The 25228-nt window shown below is 44.5% G+C and overlaps 1 protein-coding gene across 1 annotated transcript; it reads left to right on the plus strand.

The window, feature by feature from the left end:
* Positions 1-17753: 17753 nt before the first annotated feature.
* On the plus strand, positions 17754-19170 carry LOC133788907 (F-box protein At2g27310). Its single transcript, XM_062226555.1, has one exon. It carries the CDS (start codon positions 17932-17934, stop codon positions 19009-19011), a length of 1080 nt encoding a protein of 359 aa, XP_062082539.1. The 5' UTR covers positions 17754-17931; the 3' UTR covers positions 19012-19170.
* Positions 19171-25228: the final 6058 nt, after the last annotated feature.

The following is a 25228-nucleotide window of genomic DNA, read 5'->3' on the forward strand; positions in this document are numbered from 1 at the left end:
GACTCAGGCAATGAGTCAAATTTCCGGTCCACCGTTCACCGTAACTGTTCTGGGGTAGCCAAGGCATTATAACTTGGTATCAGAGCAATGCCAAGGTTAAGGTTCCTGTAGACTGGCTGGGCATGTACACACATCACTGAAGTCAAGCTCGACTCTTGGTTTGGTAACTCTTTATGTAGTTATGTGCATAATTGCCTAAATGTGGTGCAAATGCTTTACCTGGATGCATGAGATATTATGAACTGTTATGTGATACATGTTGAGTGCTGAGTGCCATAAATATGTATCTGTTGGTAAATATTGAATGACTGTGGAATATGATAATCGTTTGCTTGTTCTTGGACCGTGAGGCGGCAAGAGGTTTAGTTGTTACTACCTGACTGGCCGTATTGATTATTGTTTCAGTAAGGTATCAGTGATAGAATGAACCCAGAACAAACAGACTCTACAGCTGGCCAGAGTGGTCAGGGTCAGAATAATGACAACAGTCAGGGTCAAGAGAATGACCAATCCCAGAATCCACAGCCAGCACCTGCAAACTGGCAGCAGTTGTTTAATGATTTGCAGGCTATAGTGTTGAAACAAGAAGAGGAGCTTCGTCTCCTGAGACAGCAACAAGTGCCTGCAGTGGTTAATGTATCAGAGGCACCTTCTGTGTCAGTGCCAGTTATTGGGCAGCAGCCTGGGGTTGAAAACAGATTGGAACCTCTTTATGAGCGGTTCAGGAAACAGCAACCTCTAGTTTTTAAAGGCAGCGCTGATCCTATTAAAGCTGAACAATGGATGAGCATGTTTAACACTATCCTTGACTTTATGAAGGTAGTGGGTAGTGAGAGGGTGGCCTGTGCTGCCTATATGTTTCGGGAAGATGCCCGGATATGGTGGGAAGTGGTTGGTCAGACCAAAGATGTTAATCTCCTGAGCTGGGAGGAATTTCAGACTTTGTTTAATGAGAAGTACTATAATGATGCTATAAGAGCGGCGAAGGCCGATGAGTTTATGAGGCTACTTCAGGGAAGCTTATCAGTTACTGAATATGCCTTAAGGTTTGACCGTTTGGCAAAGTTTGCCAAAGAGCTGGTGCCCACTGATGGGACCAGGAGAGAGAGATTCCTCCAGGGGCTACAACCCAGGTTAGCCCGTGACGTTCGCATCGCCACTGTGGCAGGAGTCACTACTTATGCACAGGTGGTGGAAAAGGCACTCACAGCTGAGAGTGCAGAGATTAAGATCTGGCGTTACAATGCAGCCAGAAGGGATTTCAGGAGGCCAGGTCCCCCATTTGTTGGTTCTGGTAGGGGTGTTGGCCCCAGTGATCAGAAGAGGAAGGTTCCTGATACCTTCCCAGTTCCAGGTCCTGACAGGAGACCTCGTAGTGTTACAGTAGGTCGTCCTGGGAGCAGTGAAGCCTGGAAGGCTCGTCCTGAATGCCCTAGATGCAAGAGGCGCCATTTGGGGGAGTGTAGAGCAAAGGCCTGCTATTTGTGTGGAGTAGTGGGTCACCTTAAGAAAGACTGCCCTCAGATGGGGAAAGAGGAATCCAAAAAGGTGGACAGCTCGACCCCAGCTCGAGTGTTCATGTTGACTCAAGCAGAAGCTGAGGCTTCTCCCTCAGTTGTTACAGGTCAGCTTCTTAGTGCAGGAACCCCTTATCATGTGTTAATTGATTCTGGTGCTACGCATTCCTTTGTTGCTAGTAGCGTTATTGATAGGTTGTGTAGACCTTGTGATTTCTATGCTGTGGGGTTTGGTACTTTGTTACCCACTGGAGAGATAGTGGTGTCCAGAAGGTGGGTCAAATCTTTGCCAGTGACAGTAGAGGGCAGAGCGTTGTCAGTGGACTTGATAGAGTTGGTTATGACTGACTTTGATATGATACTGGGTATGGATTGGTTGGCAAAGTATGGGGCAACTATTGACTGCAGAAGGAAGATGGTCACCTTTGAGCCTGAGGGTGAGGATCCTTTTGTGTTTGTTGGTACTGTGCATGGACCCCGTATTCCTATGATTTCTGTGTTGAGGGCCAGGGATCTATTGCAGAGAGGTTGCATTGGATTCTTAGCCAGTGTGGTTGATACCACTCAGGTCGTGCCAGTGAGACCAGAGGATACTAGACTTGTTTGTGAGTTTCTGGATGTGTTTCCAGAAGATTTCCTAGGATTGCCACCACACAGAGAGATTGAGTTCGTTATAGAACTGGCACCAGGGACAGAACCAGTGTCTAGAGCACCATACAGAATGGCCCCAGCTGAATTGAAAGAATTAAAAGTGCAGTTGCAAGAGCTGCTGGATATGGGTTTCATCAGACCTAGTTTCTCACCCTGGGGTGCGCCAGTTCTGTTTGTAAAGAAGAAAGATGGTTCTCTGAGAATGTGTATAGATTACAGGGAACTGAATAAGTTGACAATTAAGAATAAGTATCCTTTGCCAAGGATAGATGATCTGTTCAATCAATTGCAAGGTATGAAGGTATTCTCTAAGATCGACCTTCGTTCTGGTTATCATCAGTTGAGGGTCAAGGAGGGAGACATACCGAAGACTGCTTTTCGTACCAGGTATGGGCATTATGAGTTTCTGGTTATGTCATTTGGATTGACTAATGCCCCTGCCGCTTTCATGGATATGATGAACAGAGTGTTCAGGGATTACTTAGACCAGTTTGTGATCGTCTTCATCGATGATATTCTGGTGTATTCTCAGACTGAGTTAGAACATGAGCAGCATCTGAGGTTGGTTCTACAGAGACTAAGAGAACACAGATTGTTTGCCAAATTCAAGAAGTGTGAATTCTGGTTGTCTCAGGTATCCTTTCTTGGACACATTGTCAGTAAGGAGGGGATTAAGGTAGATCCAGCAAAGATTGAAGCGGTCAGAGATTGGCCAAGGCCAAAGAATGCTTCTGAGGTTAGAAGTTTCCTTGGATTGGCAGGCTACTACAGGCGGTTCGTGGAAGGGTTCTCGAAGATTGCTGGTGCTTTAACTGAGCTGACACGCAAGAGCCAGAAGTTTGTGTGGTCAGATAAGTGTGAGAACAGCTTCCAGGAACTGAAGCAGAGGTTGATTACAGCTCCGATTCTGAGTCTTCCGACAGATCAGGAGAAGTTTGTGATTTACTGTGATGCTTCTCATCAGGGTTTGGGCTGTGTTTTGATGCAATCAGAAAAGGTTATAGCCTATGCTTCTCGGCAGCTGAAGGAGTATGAAAGGAGATATCCTACTCATGATCTAGAGTTGGCGGCTGTGGTTTTTGCTTTGAAGATATGGAGGCATTATCTCTATGGAGAGAAGTGTGAGATCTATACAGACCACAAGAGCCTGAAGTATTTCTTCACCCAGAAAGACCTGAATATGAGGCAAAGGCGTTGGCTGGAGTTAGTGAAAGATTATGATTGTGAGATTCTGTATCATCCAGGAAAAGCCAACGTGGTAGCTAATGCTTTGAGCCGGAAGGGTCCGGGGCAGATTCATGGTATGAGGCTGATAGCTAGAGAGATAGCAGATGATATGACCAGGGCTGGTATAGAGTTGCTGGTGGGCCAGTTGGCTAACATTACGCTACAGTCCACATTGTTAGAGAGGATCAAAGAAGGTCAGTTGAGTGATCCACAGCTGATCAAGATTAAAGAGGATGTTCTGGCTGGAGCATCCAGAGATTATACAGTGTCTGAGGTTGGCTTGTTGAGATACAAGGGGCGGATATGTGTTCCGTTAGACATTGCATTGAGACGAGAGATTCTGGATGAATCTCATACTACACCTTACTCTTTACATCCAGGCACCACAAAGATGTGCCAGGATGTGAGATCGTTATATTGGTGGCCGGGGATGAAGAGAGATGTAGTGGAGTATGTAGCTAAGTGCTTGACATGTCAACAGGTCAAGGCTGAGCATCAGAGGCCGGCAGGGTCACTGCAGCCTCTGGATATTCCATAGTGGAAGTGGGAAGACATCACAATGGACTTTGTGGTGGGCTTACCCAGGACTACTGGTCAGTATGATTCTATTTGGGTGATAGTGGATCGCTACACCAAGTCAGCTCACTTTCTGCCAGTGAGGACTACATATACAGTTGATCAGTATGCAGATCTCTATGTGAGAGAGATCGTGCGGATCCATGGTGCACCTAGGTCGATCGTGTCAGATCGGGACCCCACTTTTACTTCCAAGTTTTGGAAGAGTTTACAGACAGCCATGGGGACAAAGTTGAAGTTCAGTACAACTTATCATCCTCAGACAGATGGGCAATCTGAGAGGACGATCCAGATTTTGGAGGACATGCTGAGGGCATGTGTACTGGATTTCGGTGGTTCTTGGAGTAAGTATCTGCCTTTGATTGAGTTCTCCTATAACAACAGTTACCAATCTACCATTGGAGTAGCACCTTATGAGATGATATATGGTAGGAAGTGCAGATCTCCCATCCATTGGGATGAGACAGGAGAAAGGAAATACTTAGGTCCTGATGCAGTTCAGAGGACCAGTGAGGCTATAGAGAAGATTAGAGCTAGAATGCTTGCTTCTCAGAGTAGGTAGAAGAGCTACGCAGATTCCAAGCGTAGGAACGTTGAGTTCCAGGTAGGAGACTATGTTTTCCTCAGAGTCTCACCGTGGAAAGGGGTGAGAAGGTTTGGGAAGAAAGGCAAGCTGAGTCCTAGATTTGTAGGTCCATTTGAGATCCTGGAGAGGATTGGTCAAGTGGCTTACAGATTGGCTTTGCCTCTGGCATTGTCTGCCGTGCATAATGTGTTCCATGTATCAGCTCTTCGGAAGTATGTATCTGATGTGGGCCATATTCTGAGTTATGAAGATCTGGAGCTTGAGCCAGATCTCTCCTTTGAGGAGCAGCCAGTTCAGATACTTGATAGAAAGGACAAGGTCCTCAGGAATAAGACAATACCTTTGGTTAAGGTATTGTGGAGGAACAGCAAGGTCGAGGAGGCGACCTGGGAGCTGGAGTCAGATATGCAGAGTCAGTATCCCGAGCTGTTCAGGTAAATTTCGGGGACGAAATTTCAGTAAGGAGGGGATAGTTGTAATGCCCTGAATTCTCCGATGAGTTTAACGGCGTGAATAGTAGGCCGGGAGGGCCATACTTGCTTAATTATGTTATTAATTGATTAAATGCATGTATATGTTGATTATATTATGATATGATGTGAAATGCATGCATATGAGTCCATATTTACAATTACAGGGGTATGATGATAATTTGGCCCGTTGAGGGTAATTTGTGTATTTGGGTGCATGATGTGATTTGTGAATGAGATTCCATTATTATGGAGATATATTCGAGCTATTTGACATGAGACGGTTATTTTTAGTGGATTAGTGGTTTTGCCATAATGGGGTCAATTTTGGGGTAATAGAAATGTTCATTTGATGATACATTGGGAATATTTGAGATCAGGGTGAAATTCTGGAGGTTTTGACTATAATGTCCCCGGGGGTGTTTTCGGGACCCCGAGCATTAGGTTTTATTTGAGGTTACTTAAGGTTGAAGTAGCTTATTAGATAGAATATACGATAAGAAAACCTTTCGTTCTCCCTTTTCAAAGTTCGTTTTACCGTTTAAGCCTTTTTGAGGAAATCTTGAGTTCTAGGAGTCAGAATAGAGTGAGGATCGAGGCATAGCGATCCTAGGGAAGATTAGAAGCTTCTTAACCGAAGGATTCGACGGAAAACAACCCAATTGAAGGTAATCGAAGTTTAAGTTTTGAGTTTTTCTGAGTTTCTAAGCTTTGAATTGAATTTGTGAATTTTTGAGTTTTCGGTTCGTTCGAGCCTTGGGTTTTGAGGGTTTTGATGCATGGGGAAGCTTGGGAACTTTGTTTTGATGATTGGGGAATGTTTAGGGATGATTTTGGAGGCTTTGAAGTGTTAGAAACGCGGTTGGGAATGGCCCAGGGTGGAGCATCGCGACCCTGTTCTTGTGGCGCCGCGGCCCTTCTTTGAAGAAGCAGGTGGCCTTTCTGTTTCGCTGGGCGCCGCGGCCCTTCTGTGGGGCGCCGCGGCGCTTGCCTCTGGAAAATTCTGGGGGTCGCGGCCCAAGGTGCTAGGGCCGCAGCCCTTGCCCTGTTTTCGCCCCGTTTGCTCGTTTTGACCCCGGAAACCTAGTTTAAGGCCTCGGAAGTGTCCTTGCTACTTGGATTAGTTTGGATTGAACTCTTGGAGGTTAGATAATGGTTTGAGACCCTTGATTATCTTGATTATTGATGGTATCCCAAATGTGTTGTGACTAGGTAACCGCTAAAGGACTAAAAGCTAAACCGTTCTCAAAGGTTGTTCTTTTGCTCATTCTAGCTCGAATCAAAGGTAAGAAAACTGCACCCAAAGTGTGACATGCATGGATATTGGTGAGGCATGTTGATTGTATAAATATGGACATGGATTGAATACATAATCGACAAAAGTGTTAGTATCAGCTGTGAGGCTATGACTTATTTGTCAGGCTCGGCAGTGTTACTGGACACAGGTCAGGAAGCGCTGACTTACTTGTCAGAACGGCCTTAGCGTGAATCACGCAAGCCAACAGAGATTAGATCTAATCGACTGCTAGCATTGAATGACTCAAAGAGCATTAATGCCTGACCGACCCTGAGGGTCGATGAACAAACAGAGCTTGGAGGCTGGTGGCTTACCTAGCAGCCACTCTCCCGCTAGAAAAGAGAGCTTGAAGGCTAGTGGCTTACCCATCAGCCACTCTTCCGCTACAAAACAGAGCTTGGAGGCTGGTGGCTTACCTAGCAGCCACTCTCCTGCTAGAAAAGAGAGCTTGGAGGCTAGTGGCTTACTCAACAGCCACTCTCCCGCTAAAATCATGTGTTATTCATTTGTTTGAAAGCTTTATGCTCAGTGTGATTATAATGATAATCATTTAATGATGTTATGAAAAGTATTATGTTTTCTTGCTGGGCTTTGGCTCATGGGTGCTATGTGGTGCAGGTAAAGGGAAAGAAAAGCTCACCTAGCCTTGAGTGGAGAGCTGATGTGGTGTTGTGTACATATGCGGCCGCTTGACCGCCACGGTCAAGGTGTTCTCAGAGGAACTAGGGGGTTTACCCTATTTTTGCCGCTTAGGTCGGCGGGACTGTAACTTTACAACTATAATGACCATTTTGTACTGACTTTTGCGCCCACTTCACGGACTTTTTCGAGAGACATGGCATCGTCAAGAGCTTCTCTGCGGTCGTCAAGCCCCAAGCAAATGGACAGGCAGAAGCCGTGAACAAAATTTTAAAAGGGACGCTAAAGAAAAAGCTCTAGGCCTGCAAGAGAAAATGGCCTGAAGAGCTGCCTCGCATGTTGTGGGCTTACAGGACGACTGAGAGGACATCAACCGGCCACACTCCTTACTCCATGGTCTATGGATGTGAAGCCGTCATCCCCATTGAAACGCCATCCCGTCTCACCGAAGAGACACATATGACCCCGCCCAGAATCACGCCTTACTCAAGGAATCACTAGATCTCATCGAGGAGATCCGGGAGGAGTCGCAAGTGCAGCTGAAGATGTACCAAGGCAAGATCGCACGACATTTCAACTCAAAAGTAAAAAGCCGAAAGTTCGGAACCGGCGACTTAGTCTTGCGAAGAGTCTTCCCTGCTACTCAAGATCCGGGAGTGGGAGTTCTAGGCCCGAATTGGGAAGGGTCCTACGAGATCCAACATGAAGTGTGCCCCGGGACATACCGCTTAAAGCGGCTCGATGGCTCGGAAGTCTCGCGAGCCTGGAACGCAGAACATCTCCATAAATACTATCAGTAGTCAAGAGAGCGTGTTTCAATTTTGTATTTTCGTTGTAAACAATGTACGCCTCAGGGCGACCCCCTTGAATAATAAAAATGGCGTGTGCAAAACGCCATAAAGAAACGTTATCAAACAAATGAAAATCTTACTCAAGTGACCCCAGATCAGTCTCCGCTCACTAGTGGGGGGTATCCCGGGTATGAGCAAATACCCGGCGGGGCGCAAGCTCAGGCTAGTCCCAGCCTGGACCAACGATTTCTGGGGGATACAAACCCCGTGGGATCGAGCCTAAGGCTAGTCCCACCTCGGACGAACGATGTCCGGGGGTATAAATTAAAGAGCACCAAGCCCTAAGGCTGATCCCACCCCGGACGAACGATGTCCGGGGGTATAAATTAAAGCGGACCAAGCCTAAGGCTGGTCCCACACCGGACGAACGATGTCCGGGGGTATAAATTAAAGAGGACCAAGCTTAAGGCTGGTCCCACCCCAGACGAACGATGTCCAGGGGTATAAATTAAAGAGGACCAAGCCTCAAGGTTGGTCCCACCCCGGACGAAAGATGTCCAGGGGTATAAATTAAAGCGGACCAAGCCTAAGGCTAGTCCCACCCCGGATGAACGATGTCCGGGGGTATAAATTAAAACGGACCAAGCCTAAGGCTGGTCCCACCCCGGACGAACGATGTCCGGGGGTATAAATTAAAACGGACCAAGCCTAAGGCTGGTCCCACCCCGAACGAACGATGTCCGGGGGTATAAATTAAAGCGGACCAAGCCTAGGGCTGATCCCACGCCAGACGAGTATAAATTAAAGAGGACCAAGCCTAAGGCTGGTCCCACCCCGGACGAACGATGTCCGGGAGTATAAATTAAAGAGGACCATGCCCAAGGCTGGTCCCACCCCGGACGAACGATGTCCGGGAGTATAAATTAAAGAGGACCAAGCCCAGGGCTGGTCCCACCCCAAACGAACGATGTCCGGGGGTATAAATCAAAAGGACTGAGCCTAAGGATGGCCCCACCCCGGACGAGCGATGTCTGGGAGAGAAAAACATCCGGTATGCCCCAGGGCAAAGTCGTGCCCCGCGACTGGTAAAGTGGGGGGACTAGGTTCCACAATAAACTATCTAAACCTTGTTGGCCCAGGCCGTTGGAGCCGGGATTGAGAATTAGGCGGGTAGGACTGAAAACTTGACAAGCTAGTAAGAATTGGTCTAGTCCAGGCCGTTGGAACCGGGACCAAACCCTCGAAGTCAGTTATGCACAATGACAAAAGGAAATTTCTAGAAGGAATAACAAAAATAAGATAAACCGGAGAGTAATACAAATTGTCTTGGACGCGTAGACGTCCGAAAAAGTTACAAAAATATATAAAAAGAAAAAAGAGGCAAGGCGAAGATCCGGGCCTAGGCTTCATTCTCCAGAAGCTCCGCGTCTTCCTTCTCCTTGGCCTCGAACTCAGCCCTCTTCAATTCTGAGTCGGGGAAGACCAAGAGGTTCATGCTTTTGTCCTTGCGCCAAGCCATGTAAATGGCCTCCTCGAAAGTGACTTCCAGCATGTCGCCCGCCTCCTCCATTTCCCGGCGAGCCTCCTCATGCGCCGTCTTCTCCTCGCGAAGGGAGCTGTCCAGTTCGCGGACCCGAGCCGTCAAGTTCTGGATCTCCTCCTTGTCTCGGGTAGACTGAGCCACGGCCGCCTCCAGAAGGGTTGTCCTCTCGTTGGCCTCGGTCTCTTTCCGGGATAAGGCCTCTTCTAACCCGGCCTTAACATGGTCGAACTCTTCGCGATCCGCCTGAGCCTGGGATGTCTCCCTAGACAGGGCCTCCTTGGTGGCCTCCCTCTGGTTCACGTCCGCCTCCAGCTCCAGCTGTATCTTCTCCATCTTCATGGCCAACTCGGCCACCAGATCGGCATTCTGATGGGACAGCAGATTAACCTGGAACAAAGCAAAGTTAAGATGAATCCTTATAAACAAATAAGACGAGGGAAGAAAAAGACACGAAGTAAACTTACTGCGGTGGCCTAATGGCGGAGAGCCTGGGAGATGAACAGCACATCCGGGTTGGCTATCGTGGCGTACCGCTTGAGCTGGAGGTTGGACATGGTGTTCCCCACCTGGCCCAATAGGTCCGCCGCCAAGGGGGTCGTTTCTTGCCTAAGCTTAGGGCGAAAGCCTGTCTCGACAGCTGGCCAATCCACGATCAGCTGAGGGGGGCTGAACGCCGCCGAGCACTCCGCGAACTCGACCTGACGACGGATCATCAGGGCCTTGTATGTCTTGTCTCTCCAATCCCAACCATTCTCCCAGGTCCAGGCAATCAGCCGAGACTACTCGTCCCGCACGACGGCTTCCCCCTCTTTGAGTAGTTCCAGGCGTATGGGGAGGGCCGGTAGTGCGGGAATCTCTTTCATGGTGAGCCGACTCTCGCCGTGCGACTCATCGCCCAAGCCAGCTCGCTTGGTCCAGGGCCTCTTCTTCCCGGTGCTGGCCTCCTCAGTGCCCGCGTCCAAGCCCTTTTTCCCGGACCTCCGGCTGGCCGCAGTTCACATCTCCAGATCAATTACCAGGTGTTGGGCAGAGCTGGGGACTGCAGCCGGGTCAACGGCCTGGATGGGAACCACGGCAAGCACTCCCCCACCGGGTCGAAGTTCCTCCCTTGGCGCCTCCTTGCTGAGGGTTGGGTCCAGGCCTACCGCTTCATTTGTCTTTTTGGCAGCGTTCCTGGCCGCCCGGTCCTTGAGGAGTTGCCTCAGTTCGCTCGCGGGGGTAGACATGTCGGAGTCTCCTGCAAAAACACGAAAAAATGAGTTAGTACGATTAACCAAGAGAATCATAATCAAAACTAAGAGTGACCCAGGACGAACCCTCTTCTAAGCTCCGGGCGCGAATCAACTCATCTAACACGAATGAATGGACTCAGTCCCCCATGTCGTCCGGGTTCAAGAAATTCCCGTACTGAAGGAACCCGGACAAGAACATGAGAACCTCCGAGCCTACGGGGACGGGAGACGAAGGTCCATCTCCCCGTCAGCCCCGAACGCGGGGCCTCGGAATGCTATCCTATCCCTAGCTAAGTCCTTGACTTGGGGAACATAAGCTAAGAGCAAAGGTGAATTACCTCGCCCCGATATGCTAGCCCCGGGGGTCCCCGTGTTCGGTAGGGCATCCTCGAATAGCTCTTCCAGCTCCTCTGAAGTAGCCGCCTCCGTCTGGGCCAGGTCCCTTTTCCGCTTGGCCGCGTCGGCTCACGCCGCCTTCTCCACTTCCGCGATGTGCTCCAGGGCCAGCTGTTCCCTGATGGTGACATTCTTCTCACACTGGATTTCCCGAAGGCTCGGGATGACAATATTATGGTGGGCCGCGAGCATCCTGACCAGTCTGAGGTTATTCCTGTTGACGTAGCCTCCTACGTCCAGGTCCTCCACACTCAGCCTGGAGTAGAACCTCCTCCGTTCCAGGATGAACTGGGTGAGGGGATTTTGAGCGAAAGGTCCTAACACCCGGAGGAACATGATGAGAAATGAAGAAAAAGAGAAAAAATAAAAAAGAGGAAAAGGATCGGGGAAGCACTTACCCACTTGTTGGAAGTCCAGCAGCAACATGGGGTTCTTCTCCACGAGGAACACGGACGTCATGAACCAGTAGTGACGGACGTCCGGGGGATGCTTCCAAGAGCTGGTGGGAGCGGGGTAGCTACCTCGCGACTTTAGTCTGTAGAAGCCGTCCAAGGTCTTGTCCTTGGCGTTGACCTGCGGCTCCATCTTGTAGAAATACAAGATTTCCGCAGGGGTCAGCTCCGCAATCTCCTTCGGGATGCAGAATACTCGCCATCCTGCGAGCAGTCGGTAGGCTTGTGGCAGGAGCTGGAAGGGTGCGATCCCCACGTACGTCAGGAACTGCACGAAGTAGTCGTGAAGCGGGAGTGTGGCTCCCGCGCTGATATGGCCAGCTCTCCAGGCCCCAAACCCTTCTACGGACGTGTGCGCCCGCTCCTCTATCCTAGCCAGGCGGTTGTGGAAGATTCCGGGAGTGGACTCTATGCCCAGGTGCTTCTCTAGGATGTACATCGTCCGCTAGTTCCGGAACAGGTTGGTCAACACGTCCATCTCCCATCTGTTGCCCTTGGGGGTCCGGGACCCGGAGAGGACGACAAGGGCCCTGTTGACTTCCTCCTCTAAGTGAAGGGTGACGCTCGTGGCCATGATTGATAATCTGGGAACAAAGAAAAGAAACCAAGCAGTCAGTACCTAAACCCAAGAAAGTCGGTTAAGGTACGGGGGGTCTCCTAAGTACTGCTTGGAGTCCCCTCCGGATCGGGTCTGGGATCACCAGGGAACCGCGAGACCCAGATCGGGAACGAAAAAGGGGCTACTAAGTAGGCTCCACCGTTTTTCCAGGAAGCATCCAGACCCGGAGTAACCCGGACCAGGCGGCCTTCCTAACAATGATCCTAAGTGTGAGCAGATTCTAGCAACCTAAGCATATGAACTAAAAGAACAGCCTACGTTCATGTATTCACCAAGAAGGTCAGAAAGACTTACTGTGAGTTGTTGGCCGTAAAGGGTGGTGGTTGTCCGACGGTAAGGACGGCAGAACTTCGTTCTTGAACTGGTGAAGCCGATTCAGCAACTCGTCGATAGGGCAGACCCAGGACGTGCGCTCAGGCGGAGGGGCAGACGTTGTGACTTTTGGAAATAGACGACGGCGTAGAATAATCAGGCAGTGAAGGATTTCTTTAGCGATATCGGACATACAAAGCTTCTCAGTTCTTGAAATGGCTCGAGTGTAAAAGTGTCAAATGAATGTCTGAGGAGTATTTATAAAGGCCCAAATCCTGGCCTCTAATCCAACGAATGGAAATCTCCCCATCGAACGGTCCAAAATCGTGTAGGGGCATTTATGAGAACTCTTAAGCTGGATCCTCGCCATTTCAAATCTAACAGCCTAGGAGAGGTGAATGTTAAAGGTCGCCCCATCCTATGGTCCACATTAGCATAGGAGCATTAATGAAGGACCCTCGTGCGGATGGGATGCTTTGGAATCTGTGCTGACACACTAGCCTAGGCCTAGTGACCCTTGAGGTAGTTAGGTGACCTTTCGAGGTCATGTGCCATCTTTGCAGCAGTTACTTAGCGACACGTGTATCCCTGCCACGAAGCGGGACTTAGGTAAATGTACCCAGACACTGGTAAATGGTCTGGGCTCAGCATGCGGCCAGCGTCATTGCCCTTTACCACAAACCCACGATTCCAAGCAGGAACTAGGAAGGCACCGTGGAGTATCTAGGAACAAGGCAAGCCTCCACCTCGCGGACTCAGGCGAAGGCTTGGGGGGTAAATGTTATCCCCATTTCCTGTCGTGGGCCGGGGACGATGGTCCAGGCCCATGGTCGGGGTATTGGATATGGGCCCAGCCCAGGCCCGCTTAGTACGGGAGTAACCAAGGACTACGTCCCAAATGTTGTTCCGGACCCGGATGGTGTACGGGAAGGTGATCCAGGATAGTCGCCCAGGAGACGTATGGTCAGCTGGGACTATGGTCGAAGTGTACGCGAAACGATCCTGGAGCCTGGTAAACGGTCCAGGCCTCTGGTAAACGAAGAGGGACAGAGGTAAACGAACCCGGGTCGTGTCCTCCAGGTTAGCAGGAAAAGGCATCCATGACCCTGAAGTCGCCCCACGACGTGTGGGAGCCCACTTTTCACCTGCGGAGAAGGCCACCTCAGGATTGCACGCTGCTGTTTCAGACCTGCATTGCCAAGTACACTGACTGGCTTTGTCCCCTGAATCTTCCTCGTAACTCGGAGTGCCCAGACCAAAAGCACCATTTTTTCGGGCGAAATATAGTTCTTGGGTTGCCCCATTGGGCCTTAATTCTTCTTGGACCTATGAATTTTTATCTTTTGTATTGGGCTTCCGCCAGAGAAGCCAAGAGTATCCACACCTTTGATCGGCCTGGGTCATACCCGGCCCAGACCCAGTGTTCCTGTGAGCCTATAAATACAGGCGATAGAGCACTGGAAAAGGGATCTCTCTTCAACTTGTATACAGTTACTCTGTCAAAACATAGAGAGAAACTCCATTGTAAAAGACTTTCCAAGCTCTAATACAACTGACTCGTGGACTAAGGCTCACTAACGTCCCAACCACGTAAAAATCATGTTTTTATCTTCTAAATTCCATATCATTAGTCTTATCTAATATTCATTAGTATAGTTTCCAAAAATCTCGGTAAACAAAAACCAAAATACAACTCTATGCAAAAATACAATGGACAAGATGATTGATTAAAAGAATATTACAACTCAATTGCTCAAAATACAAGTAAAAAAGAAAGATGTAGAAGAAGAAGATTACAAACTCAATACTATAATAATACAAGTAAAAAGGAAGAACAAGAGGAACAAAAGAATGAAAACACAAACAAACTCTCACACAACCAAAGTGTAGAGTAGTGGGGATCACCAACTTGAACAAAGTTTAAAACCTTTGTCCAAAAGCTTATTTCCCCCTAACTCAAGCACTAAGGGATCTCTCACAGATTTTGGAAATGCTTTCTGGAATAATCAAGCCTCAAGGTGTATTTTCCAGCCAAGTGCTTTGTGAATGGAAAATTGTGTGTCATACAAGTCAGCATTAGGCTCCTATATATAGAGTTTGAGATACCCCTTTGAATTTCAAATTCCACCAACCCCCATGGCTGTTACCAATGTTTAATTGGATGTTTATGGAATTAAAATGAAGATTTGGGAGTTATTTGGGATGTTAGAACAGTTCAATTTGGAAAAAACTGAAAATTCACATAGGTTGTCAGCCTCACTGGCCGCGGCCAGGACTTTTTAGTGGCCGTGGCCACTAGCTTCTGTCCCCCAGGCCGCGGCCTCTGAAAGTCAGTGGCCGTGGCCACATGCCATTTCAGCACAAAAAAGTCATTTTTCCAAAACGTCTCAAATCATTTCCCACATGATTTTGTAACGTCCAAACACCTATTGGGAGTTAGAAACATGTCTCCAACAACCATATTTCATCATGGTTTTGTGAAATCCAATCTCAAATGTATAACATATAATATACACATTATTAGGTAATATTTAGGAGTTACAAATTTGTAACTGATTTTGTAACTCTAAAATATATCACATTTGGGCACACACATGTATCTAATTTTTGTGACTCTCAATAATATGTTACAAGGTGTGACAAATTACATTTTGTCATACTATTTAATCTAACATTAAATTATATGAAATAATATAACACAATGCACCTGCGACTACCAGTCATGCTCTTTGGGAGTGTACGACATTGAAGACAATTATATTGGAGTGGTCAACAAAAGGTTTGGATGAACTTAAAGGTTGCCATTATTTGTATGTTATGATATTGGAATGCATGTACTTACTATCCAGACAGGAAATGGAGCAATTCTTAACGTTGTGGTGAAGGATATGGTATCCCTGTAACAAAATCATTCATGATCACCTTTGGATCAAGGATGAGTTTGTATCAACTTGGTCACTTGACTTTCTGAGAAGATACCAAATGGCCCAAGTTATAGCCAATACCGTGGGCACTACTAAATGTGCATTTGGGCGTGATGAGTCTCTCGCTAGCCAAATGGAGGAAGATACCATATGTTTATTTGTTGATGCTGGGGTGGATAGTAAGCACATGAAGGGGGGTCTGGGAGCAGCATTTTATGATAAGGATGGAAGTGTTTTAGCCTCCTCAGCCACACCTCTCTTTTCCACAATGGAACCTTATTTGGCTGAGGTTTCTACCGTGCTTCAGGGCCTCTCATTGTGCCTGCGTCTTGGGTATATCATGGTGATTGTTAGGTGGGACTGTCTTAGGGTGTGTCAGGCAATCTGTAATAACTCAGAGAGTATCTCAGAGTTTGAAGTGCTCCTTCATGACATCATGAGTTTGAGTTGTAAACTTAAGGCATTTTCCAATAGACATTTTAATAGAGTTAATAATAGTGTCTCACACTCTCTAGCGCAGCTGGTTCTTTCTATGGAAGAGACCAAGGTCTGTTGACCAAGATTTGTAGACTCTTCTTTTTATGACTCTTTCGCTTTATTCGCCTTAACGAAATTATTCATTTTTACTAAAAAAATTTGAAGAATTACTGCATATTTATTTATAGTGATCACCACGATCCAAATATCTAGTGAAAGGGCGGCATTATATTAGGATCCTAATTTGAATTTTAAGTCGAGGCCAATTACGTAGACGGCCCAATCTTTGTCTCAATCATTTGGACCAATTACATGAGTATAAATATATATATATATATATATATATGATTATTGGCAAGTTTGTCAATTCTTCTTAGTAAATGAGACTGCAAAAAGTTCAATTGGCATGTACAAGTGTACTTGAACGTTATTATATATTAATGATTGTGTATTTTTATATATATATCAACCAAAAAAAGAAAAGAAAAATTTGCTACAACAAAATTGTATTCTTGGTAAACCTTAGACTACTAAATTATACTATATTGACCTCTTATTCCCATTGAACTTATAATTAACCATTCCAGACATAGTGAGAACACACTTAGTTTGTGGGAGCTTGTGGTGGGATGCATGTTGTTTCCATATACAGTATAACTGAATTTTTAAATGCAATGATAAAAATGATTAGTATGTGAATTTTGTGGCAAATTGATAATTCAAAAATATAGGTTGTGTTGGGTAAAAATTATATTTTCGAATTTTTTAAACACAAAAAAAATATATTATTTTTATTTTTGTTTCTTTATTTAAAAAAAATATATATGTTTGGTAACTATTTTTGTTTAACAATATAAAATGAGGTGTTGATTTGAAGAATGGAAGAGAAAAAACGAAAAGTCGAAAACAGTTTTTATTTTTAAAATTTAATAAATTTTAATTAAAAATTTTAAAAATAATAAATAAAAATAGAATTATTAAACACTATTTTAAGTTTAATTATCAAATTTTTAATTTATAAAATAAAAAATTATTTTTTTCGTATTACCATACAACATCATAAATTAAACAATAAAGCAAAAATAAAAGGTATAAAAAATAATGGAAATTACAAATAAGATTTATGTAAGGGATCGTTGTAAATGTTAGGTATTAATAATGGCAATAAATTATCCAAAATCGGGCCAAATTGTTGAATATTATGCACTATCTTAATCCCAGTGTTGAATCAATGCATATTAAGTGCTGACCGTACGCAAGTCTTTGTTTGACTATTATGATTGTGGGGGTATCCAAGTTGAGACAACCAAAATGGACTAAAATATATAAATATATATATATATCCATGTCATCAGTTTTATCTTCAAAAAAGAAAACGAGCGACTTATCAAGTGGCTCAAAAGTTAAGTCTTTGGTCAAAATAAAACATCAAAGAGTTTAACAGCTTTAGTTTCGAACTACTTCGTGAATTTCTTTATTTCGTTCAAGAAGTAGAAAATATTGTGCCTTTAAAAGAATAATAAAAATCTAAGAAGAAGAAGAAGTAGAGTTACTATTAATTCGACGTGCTGACCTTAAATTTGGTATTTTATTTTGTTTACTTAGGTACTTTTAGTCCTTCTTATTATACGAACAATATGCTATAAAATCAATAGTAATTCGAATTTATTAAATAAAGAATAAATTGTATCAATAGTCTTTGTATGTTATATTATACATACACAACTATTTTAATACTTAATAAAAAACGATATATGGAAAATAATTAGACGATTCATTTGAAATATGCATGACACCTAACACACTCCGGTATTCCCCCACCAATGATAAAAGAAAAATATAGTAATAGATCGATAGAAAATGAGAATTTTAAGACTTGTATATTATAATAAATATCCGAAAATTTATACGTAAATACATAAAGGGAAAAAGCCAAAAAATGTGAAACACATGAGACTTTTTTTCGGTAATGAAGTGACATGGATATTTCCCAACTTGTTACCCAAAAAAGGTTCATAAACATATCCAATGCCCTCTCTCTCACACACACTACACGTACATGACTCTCTCAACCCAAAATCCCAACTATAAAACCTCAACTCCAATCCCACCTTTTCTGTCTGATTACACTCAATAAAAGTTATACAACACCAACCCCCAAACCCCAAAAGAGGAAAAAAATAATCTTAAAAGAATACCGAAAATAAAACAGGCACCGTTACATGGCAACTTCCGACCTAACAACGACTCAAACGACGGCCGACGATCACGGCGGTGAAGGGACCATCTCGGCCCTCCATCCAGACATCATTCGGGCCCACATCCTGGCCCGTCTCGACGGCCCAGCACTCGCTTCGGCCTCCAGCGCGTCGTCTCAGCTCCACGCGCTTTCTGCTGACGAGACTCTTTGGCGAGACATATGCACCACCATGTGGCCCTCCATAGCGGATCCCCGCCTCTGCCAGCTCATCCTCTCCGGCTTCCCTTCTGGCCACCGTTCCTTCTTCTCCGACTCTTTCCCGACCATCGGTGAGGTCCCACCTCGGGTATTCAATAATTATCTCAGTGGGCCCTCCGGATTAATCTCCGCCGTCGATATTTTCTACCAAGGTAAGCTGGTCCTCTCCAAGATCCAAGAGACCGAAACCGTGTCAGAGTGGTTCCTCTGCTCGCCGTTTATCGTCGATTTGCTCGACCCGAAAGACCCAGTCCCGACAGAAATACTACGCGCCGCCGTACCCGGGGACGACGACGGCGCGTGGTTGAAACACTTGGAAGATAATTTAACGCTGAGCTGGATCCTAATCGACCCGAACCTTAAGAGGGCGGCGAATGTTTCGAGCCGTAGACCGGTGTCGGTTAAACGACACTGGCTGACCGGAGAGATTCAGCTCCGGTTCTCGACGGTGATGGCGGGCGAAGGAAGTAATGGGTCGCCGGGGTGGTGGGTTGGAGCGGCGACGAGGGAGGTGGTGCAGTGCGGGGTGGTGGTGACGTGCGGGGGTGACAAGGAAGGAGGGAGGATGTACGTGAGGGAGGTGGGGCTGCACGTGGAGGACATGGAAGGGAAGCACCTCAAGGGGAGTGAGAGCTTGGTTATATTGGGGAACGCCGTGGAAGGCGGGGCCAGGAGAAAGGCACGGAAGAGTACGGAGGGGAAAGAGAGGTACGAGGAATATTTGGGATTGACGAGAGAGAGAAGAGAGAGAAAGCAGAGTCGAGAGAGAGCTCTTGACTTGGCCTGCATCGCTACTGGCCTCTCTATCTTTGTCCTTTTTTGGTCTTTCATTCTCTTCAGATAAAAAAACTACTGGTTGGTTATACAGTTATTACAGTTACTCAGTACATAATATTACTGAAATTACAAATATAACGATAATTATCTCAATTAAATTATATGTTTCTTTATGTAACAGATACGTTGGTAGAAATATGAACATCCATATATTTTTTTTCATTAATTATTTGGGCTACAGTATTTAATTATAATTCATTTTTTATTTCTTTATTATCGGATTGAGAAAAATAGTGCCGACTGATTAAATCAAGTAGTTGTCTTTTCTGGATCTTCATAATTCAAAACGTTTTTTTTAATTCCCTGCAGACAAACTAAGGAGCCGAGTCATATTATTTATCATTACGAGGAAGAACTGCTTTATTGAATTATTAATAAAATATCTAATAGAACTATAGGTGTGTTTTTTAAAATTTAATATGCACATCAATGGTGACATGAGAGAGACTCAAAATTAATTGGTAGGGACTAGGGAGAGGTGAAGAGAGCACCATTAACATCTTCCAGAATCAATCATTTTCATATGAACTAATCCACTTTTAATTAGAATACGATTCTAGTGTAGTATGTAATGCCGAAATGAAAATAATAGTATACTATTAAAGATAAGATTCCCACTTCTCAATTTTGATATTCTACATTCAATTGTAAAATCAAAATCAATAGAACTTCAAACTGTTATGATGATAATTAATGACCTAAATTATATACCACATAAACAAGCTATGATATCAATGAATTGCAGTTTTCGTTGTTATTATAACAATATTAAATATGATTTGATGTTCGGATAAATATTAAAAAGACGTACTGTTTTATTATTCTTTTGTTAAAATAGATTTTGATATTAAATTTAAATTATAAATTGCTTTTTTTTTTTCAAAAACTCTAGTACAAAATATTCTTTTAAGTTTCAAAACCATATCAAACAATTATTCTATAAAAAAAATCCTTGAAATATTTAACATAAGGTGTTAACTATGTCTTATCTGTTTATGCTCTTTGTTAAAACACCATTTTATCTAGGGCAAATACTCATTTGCTACAATGTGTGTTTCAACAAGATGACTTGGTACTTTATTTTCCAATAATGATCATTAGATACTCTCTAAATACAAATCATGCATACTTTGGTTACTATTTTGGAAAAAATAAATCAAGAGTTAAATACCGATTCTTTTTTTTTTACAGCTAAACTATCTGACGCTTTGGAACGGTATTCAGTTAATACTCAACTGTTAACCCTATTAAATTGTTCTATGTGGCAACATGAATGTACATTCCTGTTGTTTAGGGTTTTGCTGTAATATGTAAAATAAATCAATAAAAGAAATAAATTTAATTAAAGCAAATAGTATTAAATTATGTAATAAAGAGAGAAGTGGAGAAGTCGGCATCTCCCAAAACCAAGCCCTGAGATCAACATCTCCCAAAAGTCAGCTTCTCCCAAAACCAAACTTAGAATTCGACATACCACACTATTACAAAAACAAGCTTTTATGACACTTTTTTAGGGCACTCACCTAGATGCGAGCCCTAAAAACTGCTCCTTACCTTTTTAAGATACTCATTGAGAGTCCTTACAGAATTTCTTTTAGGACACGCAGTGTGAGCCCTACAAATTGATGTGTGTCCTAAAAGTTTGAATTTTTTTTAAACAAAAGTTTCTGGACTTTTTAGGACACTCATTGAGAGTCCTTAAAGAATTTCTTTTAGAACACGCAGTGCGAGCCCTAAAAACTTATGTGTGTCCTAAGAGTTTGAATAATTTTTTTTAACAAAAGTTTTATTATATATTAAATCAGAAAAGAAAAAAAAAATACTCAGCCCATTCTCTCTCTCTCTCTCTCTCTCTCTCTCTCTCTCTCTCTCTCTCTCTCGCAACTTGCTTCCAGCCACGAACGATGACTCTCCGACCACCCCCCGCCTATACGCGCCACCTAGGCGTCTTCCCCGGTCCTTGAAACCCCTAGCCCCGCGAGCCCCTAGCCGCACACTCCCCCTAGCCCTCTCAACGGAGCCTCCAAAGTTCGACGACTATGTGGGTTTCTGAAACATTTTGGGCATATTCCGACCACCCCGAGCCAAATGACCACCACCATTGCATTCCTTGTGCTTTGGGCTTCAAAACCCACTAAAGGATCGGACTCAATGATCATTGGAATTGGAATCGACGTTCGCCGGAATCCATGGAGATTCGAGAATTCATGGCTCTAATCCGACCATTCTAGCCCTTTTCATGAGAAACCACCACCACCATGACGTTCCTCGAGCTTTGGGCTTCGAAGCCCAGTCATCGTTTTCCTGTGTAAGGACCGTCGGACACCATCTATTTCCCCATTGGTATGATATTGTCCGCTTTGGGCCTAAGCCCTCACGGATTTGTTTTTGGGCACATTCCCAAAAGGCCTCATGCCAATGGAGATGGTGTCCAACTTTATATACCCAAGATCCTTCCCATTTCTAGCCAATGTGGGACTTTGGTTGTACACCCAACAATCCTCCCCTCAAACAAAGGACCACCTTGCCTCCCCTCAGACGATTACAGATCTAAACCTGAATCCCTCGATTCCAACACTCAAGATCCCCTTGAGTAAGCTAGATGAATTCCTTCACCAGCTAGATTCAAAATCCCTTCGAATACCTGAATCGCTCGATTCCAACACTCAAGATCCCCTTGAGTAAGCTAGATCAATCCCTTCACCAACTAGATTCGAAATCCCTTTGAATCAGATCTGAACCTCTAATGGCTCTAGCAGCAAGCTTCACCTCCTTTGTTTGACAATTCGAGGATACATTCACATGGCTAATTTTGGGATTCGGCTCTGATACCACTTGTAAGGACCGTCGGACACCATCTATTTCCCCATTGGTATGATATTGTCCGCTTTGGGCCTAAGCCCTCACGGATTTGTTTTTGGGCACCTTCCCAAAAGGCCTCATGCCAATGGAGATGGTGTCCAACTTTATATACCCAAGATCCTTCCCATTTCTAGCCAATGTGGGACTTTGGTTGTACACCCAACATCCTGGACCACCACCGTCTTCGTTGGAGCTCCGGCGAGAGCTTTGGGTACCAATTAATATTTTAAAAATTAAAAATAAAACTTTTCAGGACTCGCATTGCGAGTCCTAAAAAACCTCACTTTGTAAGGCTCTCAAATAGATGGATCACTCCTCGCAAGTCCTAAAAATGTTTTTAGGGCTCTCTTCCTTTTTTGTAGTAGTGCCAAAAGAACTAGAAGAATTCAAATCTACTGATTTAGACCCAATGGCAAGTTGTGGGGCATCTGAGTATAGTACGTAACACTTTTCCCTTTTCTTATTATTTTTGTTTTGTTTTTTTGGACGTATGTGTTTCTTAATAAGGAGGAAAATGAATTTCATCAAGAGTTGTTCCCTTTTTCATATTAGGGGTTATTTTGGATGTATGTCTTCCCTCTTCTTATTAAGGGTTGTCTTTTTTGGTATATATTGCATTATTTAGAGCTATGTGGAGTAGGTAACAACGTTATGACGTAGGTAGGTGTTTACCCAAAAATGACTGCTGATGATGTGGCAAGGATTTCTCACACGTGGTTGACACATGGCAGAGTCAAAATAAGGCGGTGTTGTTTGATTATCGACCAGCTATACATTGCTTCGTCAAGCCTGACTATTAGATACGACCAGGCTAGTTGTATGACTCGATTTATTTCCTTAAAAGATCGTAATCCTGTAATAACTGCGTTGATTATTTCCTCTTTATTACCTTGATACACGGATATTAAGGATAATTAAGGCCCATTGGCCCATGTAACCCTCCTTAAGCCTATAAATATGCATGAAATAGCTCAAGGAGGGGACTTTTTGATCTTGGAAGATTTTTTCTGAATATTGAAAGAGAGAGCATATAGTTCAATTATCTATCGTCTTGTTGTAATTCTCCCAAAGTTTGTGAAACTCAAGAACCCTAGTTCTTTGATCATGACATTGGGATTCAATATTAATAATAGTGTTAAGTGGACGTAGGTCATTACCATTCATTGGGGCCGAACCACTATAAATCGTCTGTGTTTATTCATTACCATTAGATTAAACTCTTAATTGTCATCTCATTATCTGTCGTATTTTTGACTTCGTGTCGTTGGCCAAATCGAGGGTCAACATCCTATACAAGTCTTCACTGGAGAGAATGAAGCTGTCCATAAAGGACCTGGAGCCATGCAACCAAACCATCTATGGTTTTTCCGGCAAAGGGCTCGTACCAACTGGGTCGATTAGGCTTCCAATTACAGCAGGTACTGCACCTACTAACAGGACATTACTCACTACTTTCATAGTAGTTGATTGTCCATCGGCATATAATGCTATAATTGGGAGGCCAATTCTGGTTGACCTACGAGCCGTCACATCAATATGGCACCTTTCCATGAAATTTCGAACAGACGCCGGGATAGGATGTGTGTTGGGAAATTAGCGGGAAGCAAGGGAGTGCTACAACGCCTCGATAACTAAAGCAAAGAAAGGTGTGTCGAGGGAGGTTCCCAGAAAAGAGTTGCAAATGGCAGTTGATGAACAGGCCAATCAGGTGATAATGTCACCAAATAGGGCGTTGCCCAAAGTGAGGATAGAGACTTAGATCCCCGCTTTGGGGATTCTGAGGAAGAGATAGGACCCATCAAGGACCTTGAAGAGGTCCAACTCGATGAAGAAAATCTGACCAGGGTTGTGAAAGTCGGTAAAAACTTAGAGACAACAACAAAACAAGCGCTGGTGGAGTTTTTGAAGAAAAACCAGGAGGTCTTTGCCTGGTCGCATAAAGACATGGTTGGAATAAATCGTGCAGTCATTAGCCATGTCCTTAATATAGACAAAAAATTTCCACCAGTACAACAAAAAAGGAGGCTGCTCGACAAAGATAGATCAAAGGCCTTAAAAGAAGAAGTCGAGAAGCTCAAGGAGAATGGATTCATCAGAGTAGTGTTTTATCCATCGTGAGTCTCTAATCCCGTGTTAGTTCCCAAGCCGAATGGAAAATGGCGAACATGCGTGGATTTCACAGAGCTCAATAAAGTTTTGCCTGAGGATTGTTTCCCATTCCCTAGGATCGACCAGCTGGTCAATGCCACTGCAGGGCATGAGATTCTCTCTTTCATGGATGCATACTCTGGGTATAATCAAATTAGTATGCATCCTCCTGATGAGGATTACACTAGCTTTCGGACTGAGACCGGGCTTTACTATTACAAAGTAATGCCCTTCGGTTTGAAAAGCACTGGTGCAACTTACCAGCGACTGGTCAACCACATGTTTAGGGAGCTGATTGGCACAAACATGGAGGTCTATGTTGACGATATGCTGGTTAAGTTGAAGAAGGCAGAAGGGCACATAGAGGATTTGCAAGAGTGCTTCAACGTCTTGAACAAATATCAGATGAAGCTGAATCCCCTCAAATGCTCCTTCAGGGTAGTAACAAGGAAGTTCTTGGGATTTATAGTTAACTCGAGAGGAATTGAGGCCAATCCCGAGAAGATCAAAGCCCTGGTCGATATGAAATCGCCAGTAAAGATCAAAGATGTTCAAAGTTTGACCGAAAGAATTGCTGCACTTAGTAGATTTATTTCCAAATCAACGAACAAGTGCGTCCCATTTTTTAATCTACTTAGAGGTAACAAGAAATTCGAATGGACGGAGGAGTGCGAGCAGGCCTTCTAAGCATTGAAGACTCACATGGCGCAACCACCCATTCTATCGAAACCGGTCGATGAGGAAACTTTGTTCATCTACTTGGCGATCACAAAATACACTGCTAGTGCTATCTTAGTAAGAGAAGAAGAAGGCATACAGAAGGTTGTTTATTATGTACGAAAAAGGCTAATTGGAGCGGAGCTGCGGTACCCACCAATTGAAAAGTTAGCCCATTGCTTAATTTTGGCCTCTAGGAAGCTGCAGCCTTACTTTCAAGCTCACCCAATCATAGTTTTGGCCAACCAGCCTCTACGGCAAGTTCTACAAAAGCCAGAGGTCACGGGCAGATTATTGAAATGGGCGGTCGAACTTGGGCAGTTCGATATCTCTTACTTGCCGCGAGCAGCGATAAAAAGGCAAGCCTTGGCTGATTTCATTGCAGAGTTCACTGGAATTCAAGATATCGAGCAGGTCAAAAAGCCTGAAGAGCCTGAGTCTCGAAACCGAGCTTCCTCATGGAAGTTATTTACAGACGGCTCCTCTAATGAGCATCA

The sequence above is a fragment of the Humulus lupulus genome, chromosome 7, assembly GCF_963169125.1.
Source record: "Humulus lupulus chromosome 7, drHumLupu1.1, whole genome shotgun sequence".
NCBI lineage: Eukaryota > Viridiplantae > Streptophyta > Magnoliopsida > Rosales > Cannabaceae > Humulus > Humulus lupulus.